Genomic DNA, 21,407 nt, shown 5'->3' on the forward strand with positions numbered 1-21,407 from the left:
TCTACACTAGGAACAGTGCCCAGTGACAACTAGCCAGTTTTAGTTTGACGATTTCTATTTTATATCTGCCACACTTCTCCCAGTGGACCGGGAATTATTTTACATTCAGTTATTGATCATAATCAGACTTGGAACTGGATGAATACTTGGAACTGAGCAGGCTTGAACTACAGTATGCATTACTGAAAACAAGATCTCTTTCCCATGGTTTCTCAAAGCCATAATAAGCATATTTTGAAAAGTACAGGCGGTTCTTAAGTATTTGAATTCATATTTCTACTTGTAAAACTGCAAAGTACAAATCCATACTTACATTAGCAATGTCTCTCTCCAAGTCTATAACTCGTGTCACCTCCTCTCTAATGCGAGTTTCATTGATCGCTAGTCCTCGGTCCTTGCGCATCAGCTTAGCCAGGTCAATCATGAATTGCTCATAGGCCCGACAAGCCTGTAAAATAAACACAACTTGTAACTCACTGATTTCAGTAACCACTGACTAAAACAAGATTTGACTGATACAAAGTCCGTCTATAGCAAACATGCATATCAATTAAGGCAAAATAGGAAGCTTTAAAGTGAAACCAGAGCAAAGGACATCTGTTCCACTCACACATCTGGTTTGGATTGAGATAGAGTTATCAGCATTATGTGTGTTTTCGTTCATCACATACAAACTCACTACATTTCTAAGAGTAGGAATAAAATTTATTTGTGCACTGATGTGAACGGATGTTTCGGCTGATAGCCTCATCATCTGTGGGTTTTTTTTGGAACAAATTCGGAGGGACATGAAATCCAGGGGCTCAAATGAATAGTTGGAACTGCTTTCATTATTCATTGATTAAAAAGCTTTAACTGCACTGCACTGGCGTGTGGATTTGTATACATGCAAACATGCAAACTGACCTCTGCATAAGGACCAGTGCATGCATAGTAATCTCTGGACACCAGGCCAAGGCTTGTTTGCTGGTCAAACTGGCAAGGAGAAGAAGACATTTATTTTCAGTATCAAAGCTAAATAAAGGCTTAGTCATTACCTTCAGTGAACAGAGGGACATGAGGGCTTTTTGAATATGAACAGAGGGAGGTGAGTTCTTTTCCTTGCCACAGGCGTACACCTACATGAATGATATGCGAGGTTGAATCCCTGTCATCAGTGCCAACGAAAAAGTTAACCAAGAGCAGAGTTCCATATTTCTCATTCAACTTGGCAATGACGTCCTCCAACCTCCATGTTCTCCCTGAAGAAATAAGAAAAAAGAAGTGAAAAAGAAGTGAAAAGAAAGAAATGGCATCAATAACATCATGCCCAATGACACTTGAAAAAGAACCAAAGTTCTCTACCATAATTGGTCTCCCAGTTGTCAACAGCTATAGGCCACTCAGACACATCAGGCAGCATGTCAAGCAGAGGACTCCCCCCTCTCAGCTCAATTAAACCTAGTTAGAAGCGAAAATCAAAGAAAATAGGTTTTGTGGTGTAGATACATTTATTTTCTACCCATAAAATTGTGAAAATCAATTAAAAAGAAATTCAACCACTGTATTGCTTTTTATCAAGTACATACTAAACCTGTGGCAATTCAGAGGCCTTAGAGGAGTTTATTGATGTGGCTTCCAAAGCAAATCACTTCTGAAGAAAACATTCATTTGAATCATGTAAAGCTGAAATACTGCAGTTCTTTTTTTTTAAATTGATGATTCATGTATATTTTCATGACAGTTTTGTTGATAGACAATACAAAAACTGAATAAGAAACATTTAACCTTCAACAGCAATTTACAAAATGAATGTTCACATTAGGATAATAGAAGATCTAAAAAGGCATAGCGTGTTAATGTCTTTTGCCTGCTGACTCACTCTCATTGGTACAGGACTTGTAAAGGGTCTTAGCCTTGGTGAGAGCAGCAGCTTCCCGCTCCACTGTTTTTTCAAGGACACCTTCAAATAAAGAAACAGAGCAAGCATGAAGCAAACAATCACAGACAAAGATGAAGAAGCAAAGTTGCTCACTGCACAATAAGGAAAGAGGGAGTAGTTGGGTGCATATAACCTCAGGTACAACATAGAGGTTTTCTTTTTCTTATCTCTGGGGATTCAAAAATTCAAGAATTCAGCTGTCATGCGTATGCATTTTATTTATTTTAATTAAGGGATGCTTTCGGTCCTTTTGTCAGAAAATGGCAACACAAAGTAATTATGATATAAAGCCTTTGCAGTAGATAGTAACCGGTGACAAAACAGAAGAAATGTAATTATTCTAAGAAGAAAAACATGTCACAGCTGTTTTTTTCAATTTAATTGTTTTATTTCTCTCTAAATAAAAACAACCTGAAGAATTATTATGAAAAAAAATATTCAGAAAGTGCATTTTTTTGAGTCATAAACAAGTACAGAATAAATCGTCTTCTGAAGATAGTTTAGGTTTGCAGAAAATAGACAAAAACAAAGCTTTAATCATTTTTATTTTAAATGTTATATAAAAACACATGCAACATAGTGTGTATTGGAATTTTCCTTTGATATACCAGGTGCCCCAAGAGCAAAGCTAACACATCAATACACTGTCAAAATGTGAAAATGGCCCCGTATAAGGTGAACAACCAGTTTTACTTTGAATGAATAAATAAATCAATGAGTATACAGATAAATAAATAGTGTTCTAGCTCCCATCTTTTAAATGGGTATGATAAATGTTATCATGCAAAATCATGTAAAAATAAATGCATATTTTATTCTGTGCTTGTCACAAATACCTTTTGGCATGGGAGTGACGGCACAGAGCAGACGAAAAGAGGTGGAAAGAAATCAAGGTGCAACAAAGCTGAAGGTGTGGCAGTAAAGGGCCATTTGGAAACAAGAGTGAGCACCAGCGCTTGTTTTATTACCTGCGTTCATTGCCTCTTCAACACCTGTTGTGGGCATATGGACGCCAGTTAGCTCAGCCTCAGGCTAGATAGCATTTCTAGGTAGACAGCTAATCAAAATGAGTGATAAGTGTTGGGGTGTAAACTTGCTAAACTGAGGGGGAGGGCATGGGGACCAATACTCTTTTCCTGTGCCGCCTCAAGGCACCAAGTTGCATATTGTAGCTTTAAAGTGTAACTATTCCTACAGGAACTGCTGTCACTTTTCAGCAGCAGCACACGAGCAGGAGCAACACGAGGATGTGCCTAAATACATTTTCTCATCATCAAGGTTCAAACACCCACACAGTCAGTAATTTTTGTGTTTGCTGCAAACCGCTGTGGTTAAAGCAAGTTTATTGTTATGTGATGCCGGTACAGAGTCTGTGTCCTCGGTGCTTCAAAATAACAAAACCTTACACCTACACAGGAGGTATCTGAAACTTCAGCTCAAGTCCAGCTGCTGGTTCGTCATTCATCACCAACAATATGAAGAACTTAACTCTCCCTGCACTACGCTGATAAATTCATGAGCCTGACTATCACGTCATAATGTTTCACTGCAGTTCAACTAGTATGCTGGGATTTCTAGGGGTGGTTCAGGGAACCTTGAAGAAAAAATTAGAGAGATGGTGAGCACATTGAGTGCATTGAAGTGACAGGAAACATTGTAACAATGTAGGGACACAACATGATGTAGACTAAAGATATTCTGGTATCACAAAAAAAAGCAAATATAATTACATTTATTTTTCTCCATCGAAAAAAGTCTCAACTTTTCCCCAGCTTTTAGATTTTTTGTTTCTGTTCATCAACTGTATAGTTGCTTTATATGGCCTGTATCATGAATAATACATGATGTAAATGTCTTTCAAGTCTAAGTGCCTTGTGATATGCTTTGTCTACATACGGAATGTATGTAAATAGCTGCACTTGTGATTGCTGTTGCTATTGTTTATGACAACTCAAGAGAAAGAAGCAGCCTTTATGTATTTCACATATTGAAAATGTATCTCATCAGGACTATATGTGCATTTACATTTTCAGCACAAGATAGTGCATTTAATGTGCTAGTGCACTGACCTTTCAAAGACTGTAACCCAGGTTCATATCTGTGTCTACAACTAACACCTTTCCCAGCTACAAGTAGTAGTTGTTTGTTGTGAATACCAGTACAAATGCACGTGCTTACAACTACAGTGCTGTGCAAAAGTCTTGTGTCACCCATTTCTTTATATTTTGCTTCTGAGGACCCAGACTTTCTTGTAATTATTTTAAATGGTTTTAAGCTACACTTTTCAAAGCTTTTTAAAAGTTTCTCCTTGGACATGGGCTTCTTTTTCTCTTATTTTCAGTCCCGTCCTTTAACCTAACCATTGTTTGTTAGTTTTTTAGCCCTTAACACTGTGTATGATTCATGCATAAAAAAACACCTAACTCAAGGGATGAACCAGTGTTGTGTCTACAAAGAACAGAGAGCTTAGCAAAGAACCCATTTTAAATGGTGTCTTTAGGTATATTGTTACTAGCCTGTCGTACAAACACATCATTTGTTCCTAACTCTATAGTTAAATCCTATGTAAAATGCCAAGGATAACACTGTTTCTTAGGCATAAAATGACATGTTTGCACCAACAAGGTGATTCCCAAGGAGCTATTAGGTGAAAACCTGGCATATCCCAGCGCAGTCTGCAGCGTGTCCTTAAAACAATAGAGGAAACTGGACAAGTGAAGTACAAAACATCTATAGTAGTATCTACAGAGTAGATTTAGCTCTTTCAATGCTGTGCACACAGATAACTAACAAAAACAGAACAAAAACTTCTGGCCAAGGTACAGCCAAAGAGAAATTGCTACAGACCGAACTACAAGGATAATGCCCGTTCATGAACTCATGGCTTCTCAGAACTGGCCTGCTGTCTAGAGAACCACTCATCTAAACAACAAGAGTGAGCGATTGAAGTCATTCATTTAGATTATTGTAGCATGTTTAAACATTTAGTCCCTCAGGGATGGCTTTTTGAAGATTTAATGGAAGAATTCATTGGTATAGCTAGCTTAGTATTTCAGACTGTGTGTCTCCTCTGCATTCATAAACTTCCGCTTGTTGATAGCCACAAAGACAAGCTGTGCAAACACTGTCTGGTTAGTACAATCCTCCTTTCTTGAGTCTAAAAGAAAGGATTTAAGGTCATTTTCCCCGTGGCTTTTAGTGTAGCAGACTAAATATTCGGCAAATACAAGCATGTATAACCTGCATGGTAAATGGTAAACAGACTGGCTCTTATAGAGCATCTTTCAACTCTACCTGTACTCAACGCGCTTTATTCACCCATTCACTTTTTTGTGAATGCTTTCTATCTAACATTCACACACAGTCTCAAGAGCTTGGAAAGAAACATTCACACACATTCATGCTACAACGGATGCAATAGAGAGCAAACTGGGGTTAGTGTCTTGCTCGAGGATATTTGGCACACAGGCTGGGAGTAGCCAAGGATGGAGCAACCCACCTTCCAATTAGTAGATGACATAATTTACTTCCCGTGCTGCACTCGCCCTAATGTCTGAAAATTAGCTTTTTCTTTCTGACAACACAAAACTCATAAAAAATAAAAAATGAAATAATATATAAATCATGTGCTGTGTTGCTGCAGAGATTTTGACTAAGATCTAAGAAGGATATACAAAATATCCCTGACAAAAAATGCTACCAACATTTCAAAAGCTTAAATGATATTTTCTTTGTTTTATTCTTCCTGGTTGTTTTGACATTATCCACTTTATCCAAGGAGAGCAATTTCTGTGTTATCAAAAGTAAACTCTTCAGTGGGTGGTTAAGTAGGTAGGATGTGTTAGAAAGATAACCTTTGATAACCTTTTGACTTTGACAAGCCGTCACATAGCTCAACATGACCTGAATGCTTCCTGACAATTATAAAGTTATCTTATAAATATTGCATCAACAGATATACACCATCATGCTGCACAGCTCAGTGACACACCAGGATCAATACAGGAAAGAGGATGGAGTTTAAATTACACGGGCACTTGACAGCCAACTTTCCCCTGAGTCCAAAAGGACAACAATCCTGTCACTATGAGTTGGGTTGATATGAAAAGATAACAATAAGAACAAATTAGATTTTTTTAACTGCTCAAAAAAAAGGATTTTCAATACAGCTCTCTACAGTTTAAAGATCTGGGTTTCCATAAATTACACAATTCATTTTTTTAGGAAAGATTATCAACTTTAATATTTAATTTTTCAAGATCTGATATGAAATATCATTTTTTCACTTTATAAGCAGTAGGTCTGCAAAATACATATTTGAGCAGTTTCACTCTTTGTTTCTGCAAATTCAGTTTGGATTAAATTTGTTTTCTACAGATTCTGGTGACCCGTTATTACCTCAGTGCATCAAATACTGCTGATCTGTCACATGTTGCTGGCATCTCTTCCTTACGCACAAAGTGTTTTGGCAGCAGCTGTGGCAGAGAAAGATAACAGTTCTGTTTCAAAGGTTGATATTCCTGTGACTCAGGGATGGCCGGAGGTTTTTCTTTTCTTATTATTGTTATTATTTCATTTTCAGCGTCTGACTTCCATTGGGCTTTTGACTTACACTGTCACTCACGTGTTATCTTTAGACAATGAATACAGCTGGTCATGGTTCACAACAGCAATCCTGCATGTAGGAAAATGACACCTCACCACTAGGTTTAAATGTGGTGCAAAAGAGTGCTTTTGAAGCTTTCATAACGGGTGAGTAAGGGGGTGAGAGATGTGCAAAGCCAGCCACTCATTACATACATTAGTATGTGATGAGAAAAGGTTGGATTCAGAAATCCTTGGACACAGCTTTTTTTGTTTGTTTGCCATATGGGTGACTGTAGTTTGTACCAGTGACCATCAAATTATAATTGGTTCATTCTAGTGTTAAAGAAGAGTCATAAAAAGATTTCCACAATACATGAAATGATTCCAAGAGATACTTTTTCAAATGGTATCTCTATCTCCTGCTGCACAAAACATCCTTTACCCCTTGGAATAAAAAGGAAAACAATCACGCTGTGACAGCCACCATCCACTGACCTCAAGCCTACTAAGAACATGAGGAGCATTCTTTGAAAGGAAGATCTATAAGAGTGGGCAACAATATAACAGGAACCAGCAGCTCCGGGTGGCAGTATTGACATCCTCAAAGGAAATCCTGACTACTATACACAGACCTACAAGTAGCCCAACTGATGAGACAGTTAGATTTAAAATGACATATAAAACCAACTTAGAGGTTTCTTTATTGTGCTTATTTTATGTTTATATGTGTTTTTGGATCACAGCACAGCACTGTTATCTATAGACCTGCCTCGGAAAATAGAAGATATAATTAACGTGGCTCAGATACTGCCTCCCCCACCTCTGAGTAGGCTGTTATCACCTAATTAAATGGTACAGCAGCTCAATCAGACTGAGATCAGGTGAGGCACAAGTATATTCCTCCTCCTCCTATATTCCACCATAATGATGTTGTATCCATTAGTTTCTTTCAAAATTGGTATGCTGAAACACAGAGAACATCATTTATCCAAATACAAACACAGACTAGAATTTTGCACCAAATGCTCAGTGTGTAGTTTTGAGTGGGTTTTTTTTTTTTTTTTTTTTGGTTCATTTGCTACTTTTTTAAGTAATTTCCTTCCTTTTTCCCTCATAGGTCTACTTGTTTTCACTTCTTGCATAACTGCATTTCACTTCAGACTCTTTATACCTTGTTCGTATTTCGAATCCTCCCATTTTCTTATTACCATGTGTGCACTGTTTATGTGCTCATTTAATTGTAATGAAGTCCTGAGATAGAGACCCTTCACAGGGCGCTTCCTGCAAAAGGGCACAGATCATGTGTGTGTGATTGGATTACTGACTGCCTGGCGCTAATGTTTAACCACAGCAAAGGCTTACCCTTTCACTCTCTTTTCTACACACACACACACACACACACACACACACACACACACACACAAACAAACAGACACACTTTCTATCACCCCTTATGTGTGTATTTGGATTTATTTGAGAATGGATTTTGTGCCACCTGATGTTTGCTTGAGACGTCACGTCAATTTGAACCAAACCACTCAGCATGATACAGAATCCGAATTTAGAGTTTCTACCCTCTGCATTGCCATTTTATCCCTGAGTGTTTTTCATTCCACAAGGCATTTCACTTGCAGTGTTTTTAGTGCAGCTGGATTTGCTTACAATACATGACTATAAAGGATGTACTTAGTGTATATTACGAGCAGAAATTGCAAATGAAGTCAAGACTGAAATGAGTCAAAAGTGTTTTGAGACTCTAAGTTTCCTGCTTTACACATTTGTAGGGACAATAAACCCACTGCGAGGAAACGTCTTTACCAAAGGAATACAGATTAGCTTTAAAAATTTTATGCAATAGCTTTAACATCTCAGCTTCTCTGAGGCAGCCCCGTCTCCTGTTCCCATTCAGCTAAAATTTATTGAAATGTGTTATCCAAGACTGTGTTTGTTTGCGATATATCTGAAAATGACTTCCTAATTAAAATTTCTTTGTCTTTTTTTTCATGGCTTTGCTAATGCTGTACATTTTCAGGTAAAAGATATTATATCAGACCGTGTACTCAAGAATATTCTGGAGAAGCTTCTATCGGTTAATGTTGTAAAGAAGCAATTGCATAAAACCATAATATTTTTCTAAATGTCACAGAGTAGTCTAGAGCCATAATTCTAGCCAATCAGTGGCAGACTTGAAAAGAGTATCAAAATCAGAACATCCTATGATTCAACCCCCTGTGGTCTAGGCGAAAGGATGGTAGGAAATCATTCCGCTTTTTTCTGAAAAAATACATTTCTTCTCCATATGCCCAGTGAGTTTTTATTTATTTTTTGTTTAAGTTAAATTGGCATCCTGGTTGGATTTTGTAGTCAGGTTTTTGTTTGCTCTCTGTGTGCTATTGCTGGGAAATATTTGGGCAGAGGAGCTATTCTGAGGGTCAGCTGCCCCACAAATAAAACGTTTGAAGCAATTAGGTTGGAAAAAAACTATTTTTTGTTACTTATGTTTAAACTAAAATAGGCTGAACAACTGCACTTTAAATCTCCATTTGTTTAAATTAAATATTAATTACAATTAATATTAATACTAATTAGTTAATGCAAATGATGTTTTGTTAATAGAATGTACATAAAAGATGCACATAGCCAATATAGTCATTGGATAGAAAAATCCCATTATGAGGCCTCGCATTAATAATAATGGATTGGATTTATATAGCGCTTTTCAAGGCACCCAAAGCGCTTTACAATGCCACTATTCATTCACACACTGGTGGAGGTAAGCTACAGTTGTAGCCACAGCTGCCCTGGGGCAGACTGACAGAAGCGAGACTGCCATATCGCGCCATCGGCCCCTCTGGCCAACACCAGTAGGCGGTAGGGTAAAGTGTCTACCGCCTACTGCCAAGGACACAACGACCAGTACAGAAAGCCTGGGAATCGAACCGGCGATCTTCCGGTTACAGATGCGCTTCCCAACCACGGTTGCCGCATTGACTGTTTTTGCTGTCATCATCTTAGCTATTAGAAAATAGAGGTCACAAGAAAGGAACAGGGGGGCCTTGTGGCAAATTGTCAGTCACCAGGTAAGCCCACCTAAGGCACATCCCTCTCTATCATCCTTTTTGACTCTAATTATAGTTTTAAAAATAAATAATATCTTGCGTTCAATAAGAAGCAGACAAATTGAACTAAAACCTTCAACTGATCTGGAAAGTGTTTACTCAGGTTAATGTTTAATTAGATCTTAGATTGCTTTCTGAAATCAAAGTAGTAGCCTCCTGCTGGCACATCAGCACTGGCTTCATGTTTCAGACCCATAAGTTACATGCAACTTTCATATACTTAGTGGTTATAGAGCTATTACATGTAGTCTTGTTCCCCATTCAGTGACAAAAACAGTAATTTCTTAGAGCTTGGCTGCGCCACAGCCTACTTTGCTATTGTGTAAACTAAAATAATCCCAGCAGTTGCTGAAACAGCCATATAGCTCAACACTGCAGTTTTCAAGTAAAGGTAGTAAGTATTTAGTCCCCCCTCCCCCCCAAAAAAGCAAAATCAAAACTTTGTATATACTATACACTCTTTCTGTCAGTTCTTGTTAGTCAAAATGCCACTTTATTACTCTTAGTGTTATTTACACAGGAAACTCAGACATTTGGCTTTAGGACAGCTAGCAGGGGAGGTTATTACCTTAGTGGAGGTCTAAACTATTTCCTTTTATTCATAAGCATTTTTTCTGGCAAAAACATATTCACTTCAGGATTTTAGTTCAATATGTTTTTGTTGGAGAAGAATTACTGCATTAATATTCATATTATTTTTCTTGGCCACACACCTCAGGTCAGCTATATTTATTTGATGTGTTTATGAGGAGTCGAGTTTCTGTGGTGTTTTGCAACGATTCTTGCTGGAATTTTGATATGAGGAGGTCATGTGAGCAAGCTATTTATCGTGAGCAAGTCCTACTGTGGTCAGTACTGTTTGTCTTACAGTAAAGCCGTATTTCAGTTATTGTTCTCACAGACAGACAGTCTCTTCAGTATGTCATAAGTTGTTAGCATCATGCAGAAAGAAAATCTCATATCTGGACACAGTGTTGATGCCACAGCTACCACACAGGTTTGTTTTGAAGTTCTTGATTATGCCGAATTCCACAAGAAACATAATCTGCATGCGCTGCCCTGGTTGGATTTTGCTCTCAATAGTCAGATTTAGACCTATACAAGAAGCACCTCACACAAGAGAGCAGCAGTGTGCTCATATACAGATAATGCACAGATAAATGTACACACACACACACACACACACACATATATATATATATATATATATATATATATATATATATATATATATATATATATATATATATATATATATATATATATATATGCCTTTGTTCCTTCCTAACTAGTTTGTTCCTTCCTGAAACAAACTAGTTAGTAATTAAAAGAGTCACGGTCAATTAGTTAAATTATTGCACAGCATGCCTCACCTGAGGAGGGGGAACTGAAAAACAAAATTCTACCAGCCTCGTGCACCTACGTATGCACAGCTGTGGTCACATTCAGGGTGCAGATCCTCATTACGGATCATTACAGCATTTTACAGCATCTGAGAACAATCCAAGGCATTTACAAGCAGCCACAAATCTACACAGCTATTCACACACATACACATAGATGGAGTCATTTTTATTGCATGTCAGAGAGCCTAGAGCTCTGTGGTATCCAGGTGTTTTCAGGCCCCTGCAGCTGTTGACAGGAAAAGGATGTGCTCATCAGTAGGCGGTAGTATCCAAGTAAGCATCGGCAGCCAGGCCTAAGATCAGAGGTCTTATATTTGAGACCTCAGAGCAGAGGTCACAACTCTTAGGTCTCACACTTACAGTAAATTTTTCTTCTTACATATTTAGTCAATAGAAACGTTTTAGGGCCAAAGGTTTTATGGCTATAAGTCTTCAAAACAATAGAATGTGCACTTCAGATCCAAGGCGTTGTGTTTTTATTTTGTTTTTTTTACACAGAGAAGCAAACAGAAAGTAAACCTGAACATGTGTGCATACAGTGCAGTCTGAGACGTTCCTACTGTGACAAGCTGAAGGAATGAGCGCAACACTGACTGCTGTTGGGGATTTAATCTGATGAATGACTGGAACCTCATGTCTCTCTGTGGTAAGCACAGCATTTAGAGCAATTAAGTCAATGATTGTAAAACATCGACCACTGCACTTTGCCCAGTGTTTCTGCCAAAACTTGCTTTCTTCCTTTCTCCTTTTATAGTAATGCAGAAGATTAGCGCAAGACCTGATAAATAAGCCAGGTCTCAGCAACAATACAAGAGTAAGCATATTTTGTATGTGTAAAGTCATGCCGCAAACCCACACGGAGCCATGCAATGTGCATAACGGCACATACAATAGCATTTTCAAATGGTCAAATGAGTCTTTGTTGAGAAATGTTTCCTTCTTGCCCCCTTTGTGTGATTTTTATGAGTGCTTATACTGTCATTGAGAAGACAGAATAAAGCAGAAATGAATGGCTGTGAGTTGTGCAGTCCGAATAAGTTCATATGCATTGCTTTTTATACCATCCCTAAGCTGTTTGTTAGAAGTCTAATTTAAAATCCCTGCAGTAACTCTGAGAATCTCGTGTTCAAGAAAATCACTGTGAAGGCGTAAGAGGCAGAATTTCAGCAATACACTTTTATAATTACACTACACAGAAGAAATAATGATGCAATTCTACCACTAAAAGGACCCTCTGAACAAAGGTATATAAATAAATGATCATTATGTTACAAGGCAATCTCTAAACCCTAATGAATGTTCTATTGATTGGTAAAAAGGTGTTGATCAAGAAGTAAAGCAAAAGTAACAAAATTAAAGAATTTGTTTTCCAAAACAAAAAAGTTTTAGAAAAGAAAAGCTTTTCACTTTAAAAATAGCATAGCATGATAAATCATTGTAACAGACTGCAGACAATATATACTTCATTTTGGATTAAATGCAAAAATTACTTCATTCGCATCCACAATCAGTTTTATGTTTTGAAACAAATCTCACCAACTGAAAATATCAGGGTAGAAAGCAAAAGAAAGACGATACTGTCCCAATGCACTAACTGTGTGTTTATCCATCAAGACTGGACAAATGGATTACTCAAGGATGCTGCAAAGTCCACAAGACAAGCTGCACTTTAAACCCCATTTTTCCTTTCCCAATAAGGATGAATCTTTCTCATCCTCTCTAATCACTCTGTTTCTCCTGCAGCCACTCCACACTGTTTTTATTACAGAGAAAGGTACTGATATATACATTTCTAAATTTTTGGCAGATGAAGAGTTTTCATTTTCCATGGAAAGTTTGTGTCCCATAAATATTTAGCACCCTGAAACAAAGGGCTCTGCCAACCTTCATGCAAACAACTTGAAATGAAGCATGGACCCATATGTACACACATGCTCAAATCTGCAAACACATTTGCACTTTAACTGCCTTTTTTGTAACAAGGACACTATACTCTAATGCCTACTAAAAACCTACAATACACTTGGGGCGCACTCACACATACAATGCTTAAATTGTGTGCTTTTTTCATCATAATGTGTTGGGATCTTTAGAAAACAGCTCACGCTCACACACATGCACACATATTGAAAATGCCAACAAACTCCCAGCCCCCGTGGCATCAATGATATCTATAGAGCTGCGGTCCCTGATGGACAGTCCTCCTTACATGTACACTAGTGAAACCAAGTCAAGCTGTCCTCAGTCCAACAAAAAGTAGACCAATAAGAACGTATTGTGCGAGTGCTTCAGAAGTTTTCATAAGCTAAAAGCTTTGATACAACCCTAATTCCAAAAGAATCTAAAGACAAACAGAATTTTATTTAATAGAATATAAAAGAATATCAAATGTTTCAATGGAGAAATTGCTTAATTTTAAGACAAATATTGGCTACTTTTAAATCCAACAAGTTGGACGGCCCCTCTCTCCTTTTGTCAGGGGGCCACAGCATCCATGTTTTCCAGAAATAATTTCAACACAATGGAAAACTAAAACAGAGACCTTTGCACACTGTTTTCTTCATTCTGTCTCAGTGCACCTCTGCACTGTGTTTTTAAAGTACACAACTCAAATTTCAATTTGTCTGACTACAGAACTTTGACTCAGTCTGTTTTAAATGAGCTTTGGCCTAGAGAAGATGTTGGCATTTCTGCATCATGGACACACGGCTTCACATTTGCACGACAGAGCTTTAGCCAGCATTAGTGGATGGCATGGTGAACTGTGTTCACAGACAGTGGTTTCTGGAAGTGATCATAAGCCTTTTCAATGATTTCCAGAGATTTCTTCAGATTTTTCTCAGTTTAAACATTTGATATGTTTTCTGTGTTCAATTGTGAAATAAAATACAACTTTATGACATTGGTAAATCATTGCATTCTGTTTTTATTTTTGTTTTACACAGCGTCCCAACTTTTTCAGAATTGGATTTGTATGAACACTTTGGTCTGATTTCCTGCTTGTCTTTCTGTGCGTGCATCTGCTTGCGCGGGTGTGTGTAGGTGTCTGACCTTTGAGGATGACCTCCAGTTCATCTCGTAAAATGTCAAAGGTGCTGTATCTAGAGGTGGTCTCAGGGATGATGTTCTTTTTAAGCCATCCTCCACAGGCATACTGGTAGAAGTTGTCACAGGGGTCCACGTTAGCGTCCATGTTCTCAATGAGACGAGACGCTGCATGGACAGAGAGGAAACAAACTCCATGAAATGAAGGAATACAGAAATAAGCAAGCCATTGTTTAAGGATATACAGTTTAAGTAAAAATAACCAACAAATATATGACAGTGTACATGCAACCTATAATTTGTATTCAAAATTGTGTATAGTGCTGTATAGTTTTTTCAACAAGTGCAAGTCAGTGAAACCTACCATTGCACTATTTAATAATAGAATATTTGGACAAATGTATTGACAGCAAAAAGCTAACAAGCCGCAGGCTACACTAAAGGGACTTATTTGAGTATTACTGATGTGAACACATTTTTGTTTAATAATTAAAACTATTGTTAACTTAGATTTAATAAAAATAAATGCATTCAAAGAATAAATACTAGGCTGAAAACAGAAAATATACAGTAAATGAAATCCCGTAAATGTGTGTTAAGTTAAATAACCAAAAAGTTGAAACTAATTTTATTGGGTTTCCCCAAAAGCAGATCAACCTGCCCTTCTCCCAGTCATAGATGGCACAAATAGATGGATAACAAGCAGAAAAATAGGTCAGAGACTAACACAGATCAAATTTTGTTTCATAAATAACTGTCAGCTGAACTGATATTCTCCTTGAACACACATGTCCATTCTTAATCACTGCAATTTAGGTGGATAATGGCAGATGGCAACTTGAAGTTCCAGTTAACATGGTCTAGTAGCCAGTGTTTCCATTTTTATATGGCTTGAAATAATGTGATATAACACATTGATAAGTGATCTGTGAAAATCTTTCCATGTTTTCATTTGTTATATAAAGCTAAAGATATGAGCTGTCTGAGGCATTATAAATGGTTGACGGCATCTTTTCACATACGATTCAGCAAGACAGTGAAAATAACTTCAAAACACTGAAATGCTGAAACTTCACAGAGAACATTGACTAAGCAGAACGAAGGCAGGAATTGTTAGGGCTCTTTCTGTAGGTCACTGAATAACCTGTAAAAAGAAAAGAGCATTTGCAATCATGATCTCCCTAAAGCCTGAAATGCTTGCTGTTGCAGTAGCATAATATTCAACAAAAGAAGATACAAAAATACAATTCTCTATAAATGTAACATTTGCAGCAATGCAAAAGGAAAAAAAAGCAGTATAATGACAGTGATTGAGTTCAGCTTAGCACCGGTACTCGAAAGATGTATACTTTTTTTAAACTGCAATTAAATTCCACAAGGCAGCTCAGAGATCTCCTGTGACAAGGCTGTCTGTCAAATTTGACTGAACTGGGACACCAGCTCCCCAAAAATGCATCAGAAATGAATCAGCATCTGTTGCTAGAAACGGGAGGTAGAGTTTTAACCAGTTAATCTTGTATTTCATGTATTTTTCTCTCCTATGAGATGTTTTTAACAATGTGAAAAAATAAAGTAATAATGTTTTATGTTAGTATAGATGAAGAGAGAGGCAGGGGTTCTTTTTTTTAAGGATAACAACAGAGTTGTTGGGAGCTACTCTTACAATTTTAGTAAAAATGTCATGTTCACTGACAGGAATCATGATAAAAAAAAAAAGAAGAGAGAAAGAAAGATAAGAAAAATTGGTTGTGTGACAACAGCTTTGTGTGATATTCATAAACGTTATACAAGATTGCTTATTGCTGGAGACGTAGTCAAAGAATATTTACAGTTGAAATAATGAACTCCATAACAAAATGTTAATATGCTGAGAAAAAGAAGTTTCAGCTTTGGACTGTTTTGCTTCATCTATACCCGCTTAACGAATTACCAGTTTCTCAGCTTCTGTTTCCTATGAGAATCTGAAGTGACAATTTCTCCAAGTATGTCTGAAATCCCTGGGCTTCATGAGGCAAACTCAGTTTTCCTATCTTCTCCGTCTTCCCTCGAGAAGAATCAAAGCCTGCGGAACGAGCCATTAAAGAGAATGCACAAACAAACACTGCTTACCTGACTGTGTGCAGTCCGCTGTGGTGCAGATTTCATCTACAGAAAATGCAAAACAAATCATTACTCAGTGGGATTTTTGCAGCTATCAGTCATGATGTCATATCCTATTCCTCTAACTCCACTTCCATTTTCTCTCAGTTCTTTTGTTTATTTGTTCTTCTTCCCGCAAATAACGTGTGTAACTCTCACTATCAGGAATTATTTAGATGGTAAAGTGTTAATGAAATTCAGTCTGACACAAGAAACAAAGTACTGTACGACCTTAAATAGAATGCTTCATGAGTTATGTGGAATTGCACATGATGTGCACAGCTATGTGCATGAACGGGCACAAACAAGGTATTGAACTTTAATCTTCATGACTTGGTAGTTTACACATTTATGAAGCAAAAATGCTATAAAAGCCTCAAACTTAATTTGATTCCTCTTTCTGTTAGATGATTGTTTTCTAAACCTGCAAATTTTCACATTCCTTTTATTATTATTTAATCTGTACATCTATAAAATAGCTTCCTATTATCACTGTTAATTTATTCCTACATAGCTTGTGCCACATTCCATTAACCCTGGATCTGCAGTGATATAAGTGAAACTCCTAATATTATGTAAAATGAGCCTTCTGTCATGTGCAAGTGACAGTTTAATAAATCATAAAGAACATAAAAAAGCACGAAAATTCATGTATATGTTAAAAAACTGACAAATGAAACAAACTTATTTGGCTTCCACTGGCAAAGACAGGCTTTCTCAGTGTCCTTTTATCATAATTTCTCCTGATTTGAAATAAACATCAAAATATATTTACATATATTCTCATCTGAGGTCAGATTTCGTACAATGGGTGTACAAAGGTGCCAAAAAACACAATGGAAACTTTAAAAAAAAAGGACCTTTAAGAGTGTTTTCTTCATTCTGTCTCAGTGACTGCACTTCTGCACTGTGTTTTTAAAGTACACAGCTCAAGTGTCATCTATCACCTGAACAAAGTGCTGCTCTTCAGCAGGCTTCTTTGTGCTCACCATTAACCATGAACTCAGTTGAAAGCAATTGTCCTTCCATGTACACAGTTTAAAGGCAAAGTTTGGAAAAGTTTGGTTAAGATAAAAAAAAAAATGCTCAGTAACACTCGGTGACTGTCAAAAGTATTTTTAATTACTTGATGCATTTGTATTGATAAGGATTTTGTTAGGTGCAGAAAACCTTCATCAGCATGAGCCTGACAAAAACTCCAAAAATGTTTGTCCTTTGTGCTACTCAAGGTTTTCGATATTTCTTATTTATCTTTATCAGTCTTCTGTTGTTAGATCACTCACCCGTCTTCTGTGTGGCAAAGAGGATGATGAGGGCAATGATGACAATGAAGAGCAGGGAGACAATAGTAATGAGGCCGATCTCCAGGGAGGTCCATCGGAGCTTCTTAGCCGACTTGGGGGTGTTGGTCTCTGTCATTCTTGGCACTCCTTCTTCAACTGCTGCCTGTATCAACTCACCTACGGAGTTTTGACTGAAATGATTAGTCAGCTGAGAGGAAACTAATCAGCAGCTATTCTAATGAGCAACAAATTCTGATTTAGTAAGCAAAAACTTTAAAATGCATATATGCTGACGTTTGTAGTTTGTGTATACTGGTTGCACAAAATAAGTAACTTAATGTTGGCACATTGGGACATTTTTGCAGTTTTGTGGCAAATGTTGCTTTAATTTATTAGAAATGATTCAATAATTTAATATAAAAATAATAATTCAATCTAAATATAACAAAATGAATGGATTCAGATAATAGCAGTGAGCCAAAAATATAAGTAGAACTAAAAATCCCAGTCTTTGGGAACCTTAAAGTTTGGGAATTTTTTTTTCTCTGTTTTTTTGGACCATGTACTTTTCTAACATGAAAGGTATTAGTTGAATCTTTTTGTTGCTTTCTTAGGCACATGCAGAAAAAAGAAAGAAAAAGTTAAAAGGAGATAAAAGACACGGCAATGTTAGGAAAACAAATGAGGGGGAAAAAAGAAACCGTAAAAACTTTTTTTTTCTTGGAGTGAAAGGTGAAAATAATGGAAGTTCTTACCCTGGTGACTGTACGCTCCCAACAACAAAAAAAAGGAAAGCAAAAGAAAAAAAAAACAAAAACAAAAGAACAAAACACAAAAACAGACAAGGAAGCACACACTTCTGAAGAACAGAAAACAAGCAGAACCTTTCCTCTGCTCTTTTCTATGCAGTGTTGTTTTCCTCTCCGGGGCCAAGTGAGAACTTTACAAAGTTCATGAAACAAGTAGTTAAGTCTATCTCTGAAGGCAATTAATCCTTAATCCTTTAACAACGCTGCACAGACATGCACTCATTCAGTGACTGCACACAAACACTCATCCACAGCCATGCTCTCATACACTCTGCAAGCTATAGTGTCATGAGGTGTCTATGCAGATGGGTGGGTCTTGCCACATGCAGGCTGAGATGAGAGCGCTGCGTGACCAAAGGACAAAGTCTCCTAACTTTCTTTGAACGAACAGACAACTACAGACACACATCATGTCCTGTACTCCCACACACCCCCAATCCACATTTATCAAATGTAACCACAGTCTTGCTGGATGTAAATTCACCTATCAATCCACTTCATGACTAAACAATAACCTGAGGTAAAGTAAACCTCTGAGGTTATGGCTGTTATCTAGCCTGATAAGCTACTATTACACACACCAAGCACAGATCTCCACAGTCAGGGTGCTTTCCCAACTCTACACCGAAACCAAAGCATGTAAGAAATCACCAAGATTTACTACAGGGAAGTGGCAACTGGATTTGTTTCTACAACTGTAATAAAGGCAAGGGAAAATATGGGGAGAAACAAGTGATTGAAAAGATAAAAAAAAGGAGATGAGACAGTACGATGACACAAGTTGATATGTTAGTCGCAACTTCCTGTCAACCCCTCTCAGACTGCAGGAGGGGGCAGAAACTTTGGCTGCGAACACACACATCACTGTGACAGCAGTCCCACAGCTCTAATAAAACCATGTGTGCATGTCAGCATTGTAGAGGTTGTATATTATATTCAGCCACGCTTCCTGACACTTTGCATGCCAAGAAGTCGAATGTCTGCAAAATATATTAAAAGGGAAACTGAACATAAAGACGCAGTGAAGGAATGTGAAAAAGGAGTTGAGAGCAAGAGGAAGAAAAGGTGCAAGAAAAACTGAGCAGGACACTGAGAGGTCCTGAGTGACTCCCTAAAAGTGTATCCAGGCACGTTTAGCGGAGTCCTATAGGAGCACTAATACTGTCCCACTCGTGTTCTATTTGTCATTACGCTTACTGCTGTGTTTCTGGGGCTACAAATTTAAAGTAAGGTTATTCTCATTTACTCATTAGCATTGGATCTGGTTAGGTTAAGGGGACCTGTTAGCAGTGACAGTGATGCTTTTAAAGATGTTTACTCTGTCAGTGTGTGTGACAGAGAACACCTAATCCATGTTAAATGTTGCTACTCCAGTTACAGGATGCAGTCAATATTTTTTTTTTCTAATGCTGTGGCTCAGAGTGTATTTGAAAAGTATGCACTGCTGTGTCTGTATTTTAAGATAATAGTTTATGAAAGGAGCCACAAAAATCAAAACTCATTTTTTTCCCACTCTGTCTGCCTTTCTTGATATATCTAAAACATAAACAGCCCAAATCTTGTGAGACCACACAAACCCCTTCAAAATTAAACCCATCATTCACTGAGACACCTGAAAACACCCATGTGCCCATACGCACACGCACACATACACAATCGACACAACACTACTTGCAAAGTCACTTTTTTTTTACAACTTACATACATGTGAGCAATTAATATGTCCAGAGTCTAAATGGGTTTGAATACATGGAGGAACGTGGCCTACTTTAACTGAAAATAACACCTTCTCTGGGATATGATTTTTAGCGCGGGGCCTATAGCTGCACACTGAAGACTAAAATCATCTTTGAGTGAAGAGTCCCTGTGCGCAAAGGTGCTGTGATCTAGATGAAATGAAGTCCACCTCTTAAATTGCTGTCCAAATGGTTTTTGCAAAAGCAGTATGAATGCAACAGTAAAAATAACTTTTAAAGGGATATAACACCAAACTTACAGCAACACCACCAGTCCGCACACAGCTGGAATACAGTGCACTAGTATCACAGGGAGGTTAGAGGATACCCAGCTGGAACAGTGTTTTCTTGACGCACCAAATGCATCTAAGTTTTAAACTATGGTGGGGGGAAAAATAAGCCTCAGCGCACACACCGTGCTTCGCAACCGAGAAATGCGTGCCAGCTCCTCATCTCCTGTTGCACGTCAGAAACTCCGAGGGGGGTGGCATGATCAACTGGTGCACGCTGCCCCGTGTCACTGAAGCAGCACGGGCGCACAAGCAAAACCGATGCGCGCGCACACACGCGCGCACACTCACACATACGCTCACACACACACACACATAGAGGCGCCGAAGCACACAGATGGCACAGCTTTACAAGAGCGCTTGGTTTGCGTGAGCGACTTACCAGATATGTCGGGAAATTTACGGTCGATGATATATATGGGCATCACATCCACTGATCAAACATCCATCAAATCCACGGAGGGAACGCGAACTGCTGATCGATCTATTCCAGACGATCTATTTGCTTCACCCGGGATTTCAACAAGACACAAACCGATCCCGCCTCTCTTCTTCTCCTTCTTCTCCCTCTTCTCTTTCCTCTGGCTGTCTATTCTAGGAGTACAAGAACACACAAACGAACACACTCACGCACAGACCCTTCTCTACAACTACCTACTGTACTATACCACATCTACCCAGAGAGGATCGCTGAATTGAAAATGATCCATCAGAGTCTTGCGCAACTGTGTGATCCACACAGGGGAGACCCCATATTTATACAGCCCGTGACATACAGTAAAGCAGCGAAGTAGCCCTCTGAAGTTAACCGTCCATAGAGTCGTTGCCTCCTCCGCTAGGGCGACGTTTAGAAGTGACCCTGTCAGCTGCACTTGCTACTAGTGGTGCCTAAATAGCCCCAAGGCGCAAATTCAGATGAACAGTGCCATGGACTGATGTGTACCTTATTTCGTATAGCCTACTTATAGAGCTTTTAGTAGCTTTTAAGCCTGAGCAATAATGGCAAAATGTACAGCAAATTCTCTGTTTTTAAGCTACACTATGCTTAATGGGTCTAAAATGCATAATTTGA

At 38.1% G+C, this 21,407-nt stretch overlaps 1 protein-coding gene across 5 annotated transcripts in view; it reads right to left on the reverse strand.

Moving 5' to 3' along the window:
- Nucleotides 1–21,176, reverse strand: part of LOC120719691 (neprilysin-like) — a 32,966-nt gene extending 11,790 nt beyond the window's left edge. Inside the window, exons 1-9 of one of the 5 annotated variants that reach the window (XM_040009101.1) lie at nt 20,718–21,176; nt 17,501–17,677; nt 16,188–16,223; nt 14,085–14,246; nt 1,862–1,942; nt 1,345–1,440; nt 1,123–1,241; nt 907–975; nt 314–448 (exon numbers count right to left, since the gene is read on the reverse strand). In XM_040009101.1, coding sequence (XP_039865035.1) covers nt 314–448; nt 907–975; nt 1,123–1,241; nt 1,345–1,440; nt 1,862–1,942; nt 14,085–14,246; nt 16,188–16,223; nt 17,501–17,677; nt 20,718–20,760 — 918 coding nt within the window. In that variant the 5' untranslated portion in view covers nt 20,761–21,176. The other 4 variants (XM_040009103.1, XM_040009104.1, XM_040009102.1 and 1 more) reach the window with 4 other exon arrangements.
- Nucleotides 21,177–21,407: the final 231 nt, after the last annotated feature.

The sequence above is a fragment of the Simochromis diagramma genome, unplaced genomic scaffold (genome assembly GCF_900408965.1).
Source record: "Simochromis diagramma unplaced genomic scaffold, fSimDia1.1 OVJJ01000344.1, whole genome shotgun sequence".
Taxonomy (NCBI): domain Eukaryota; kingdom Metazoa; phylum Chordata; class Actinopteri; order Cichliformes; family Cichlidae; genus Simochromis; species Simochromis diagramma.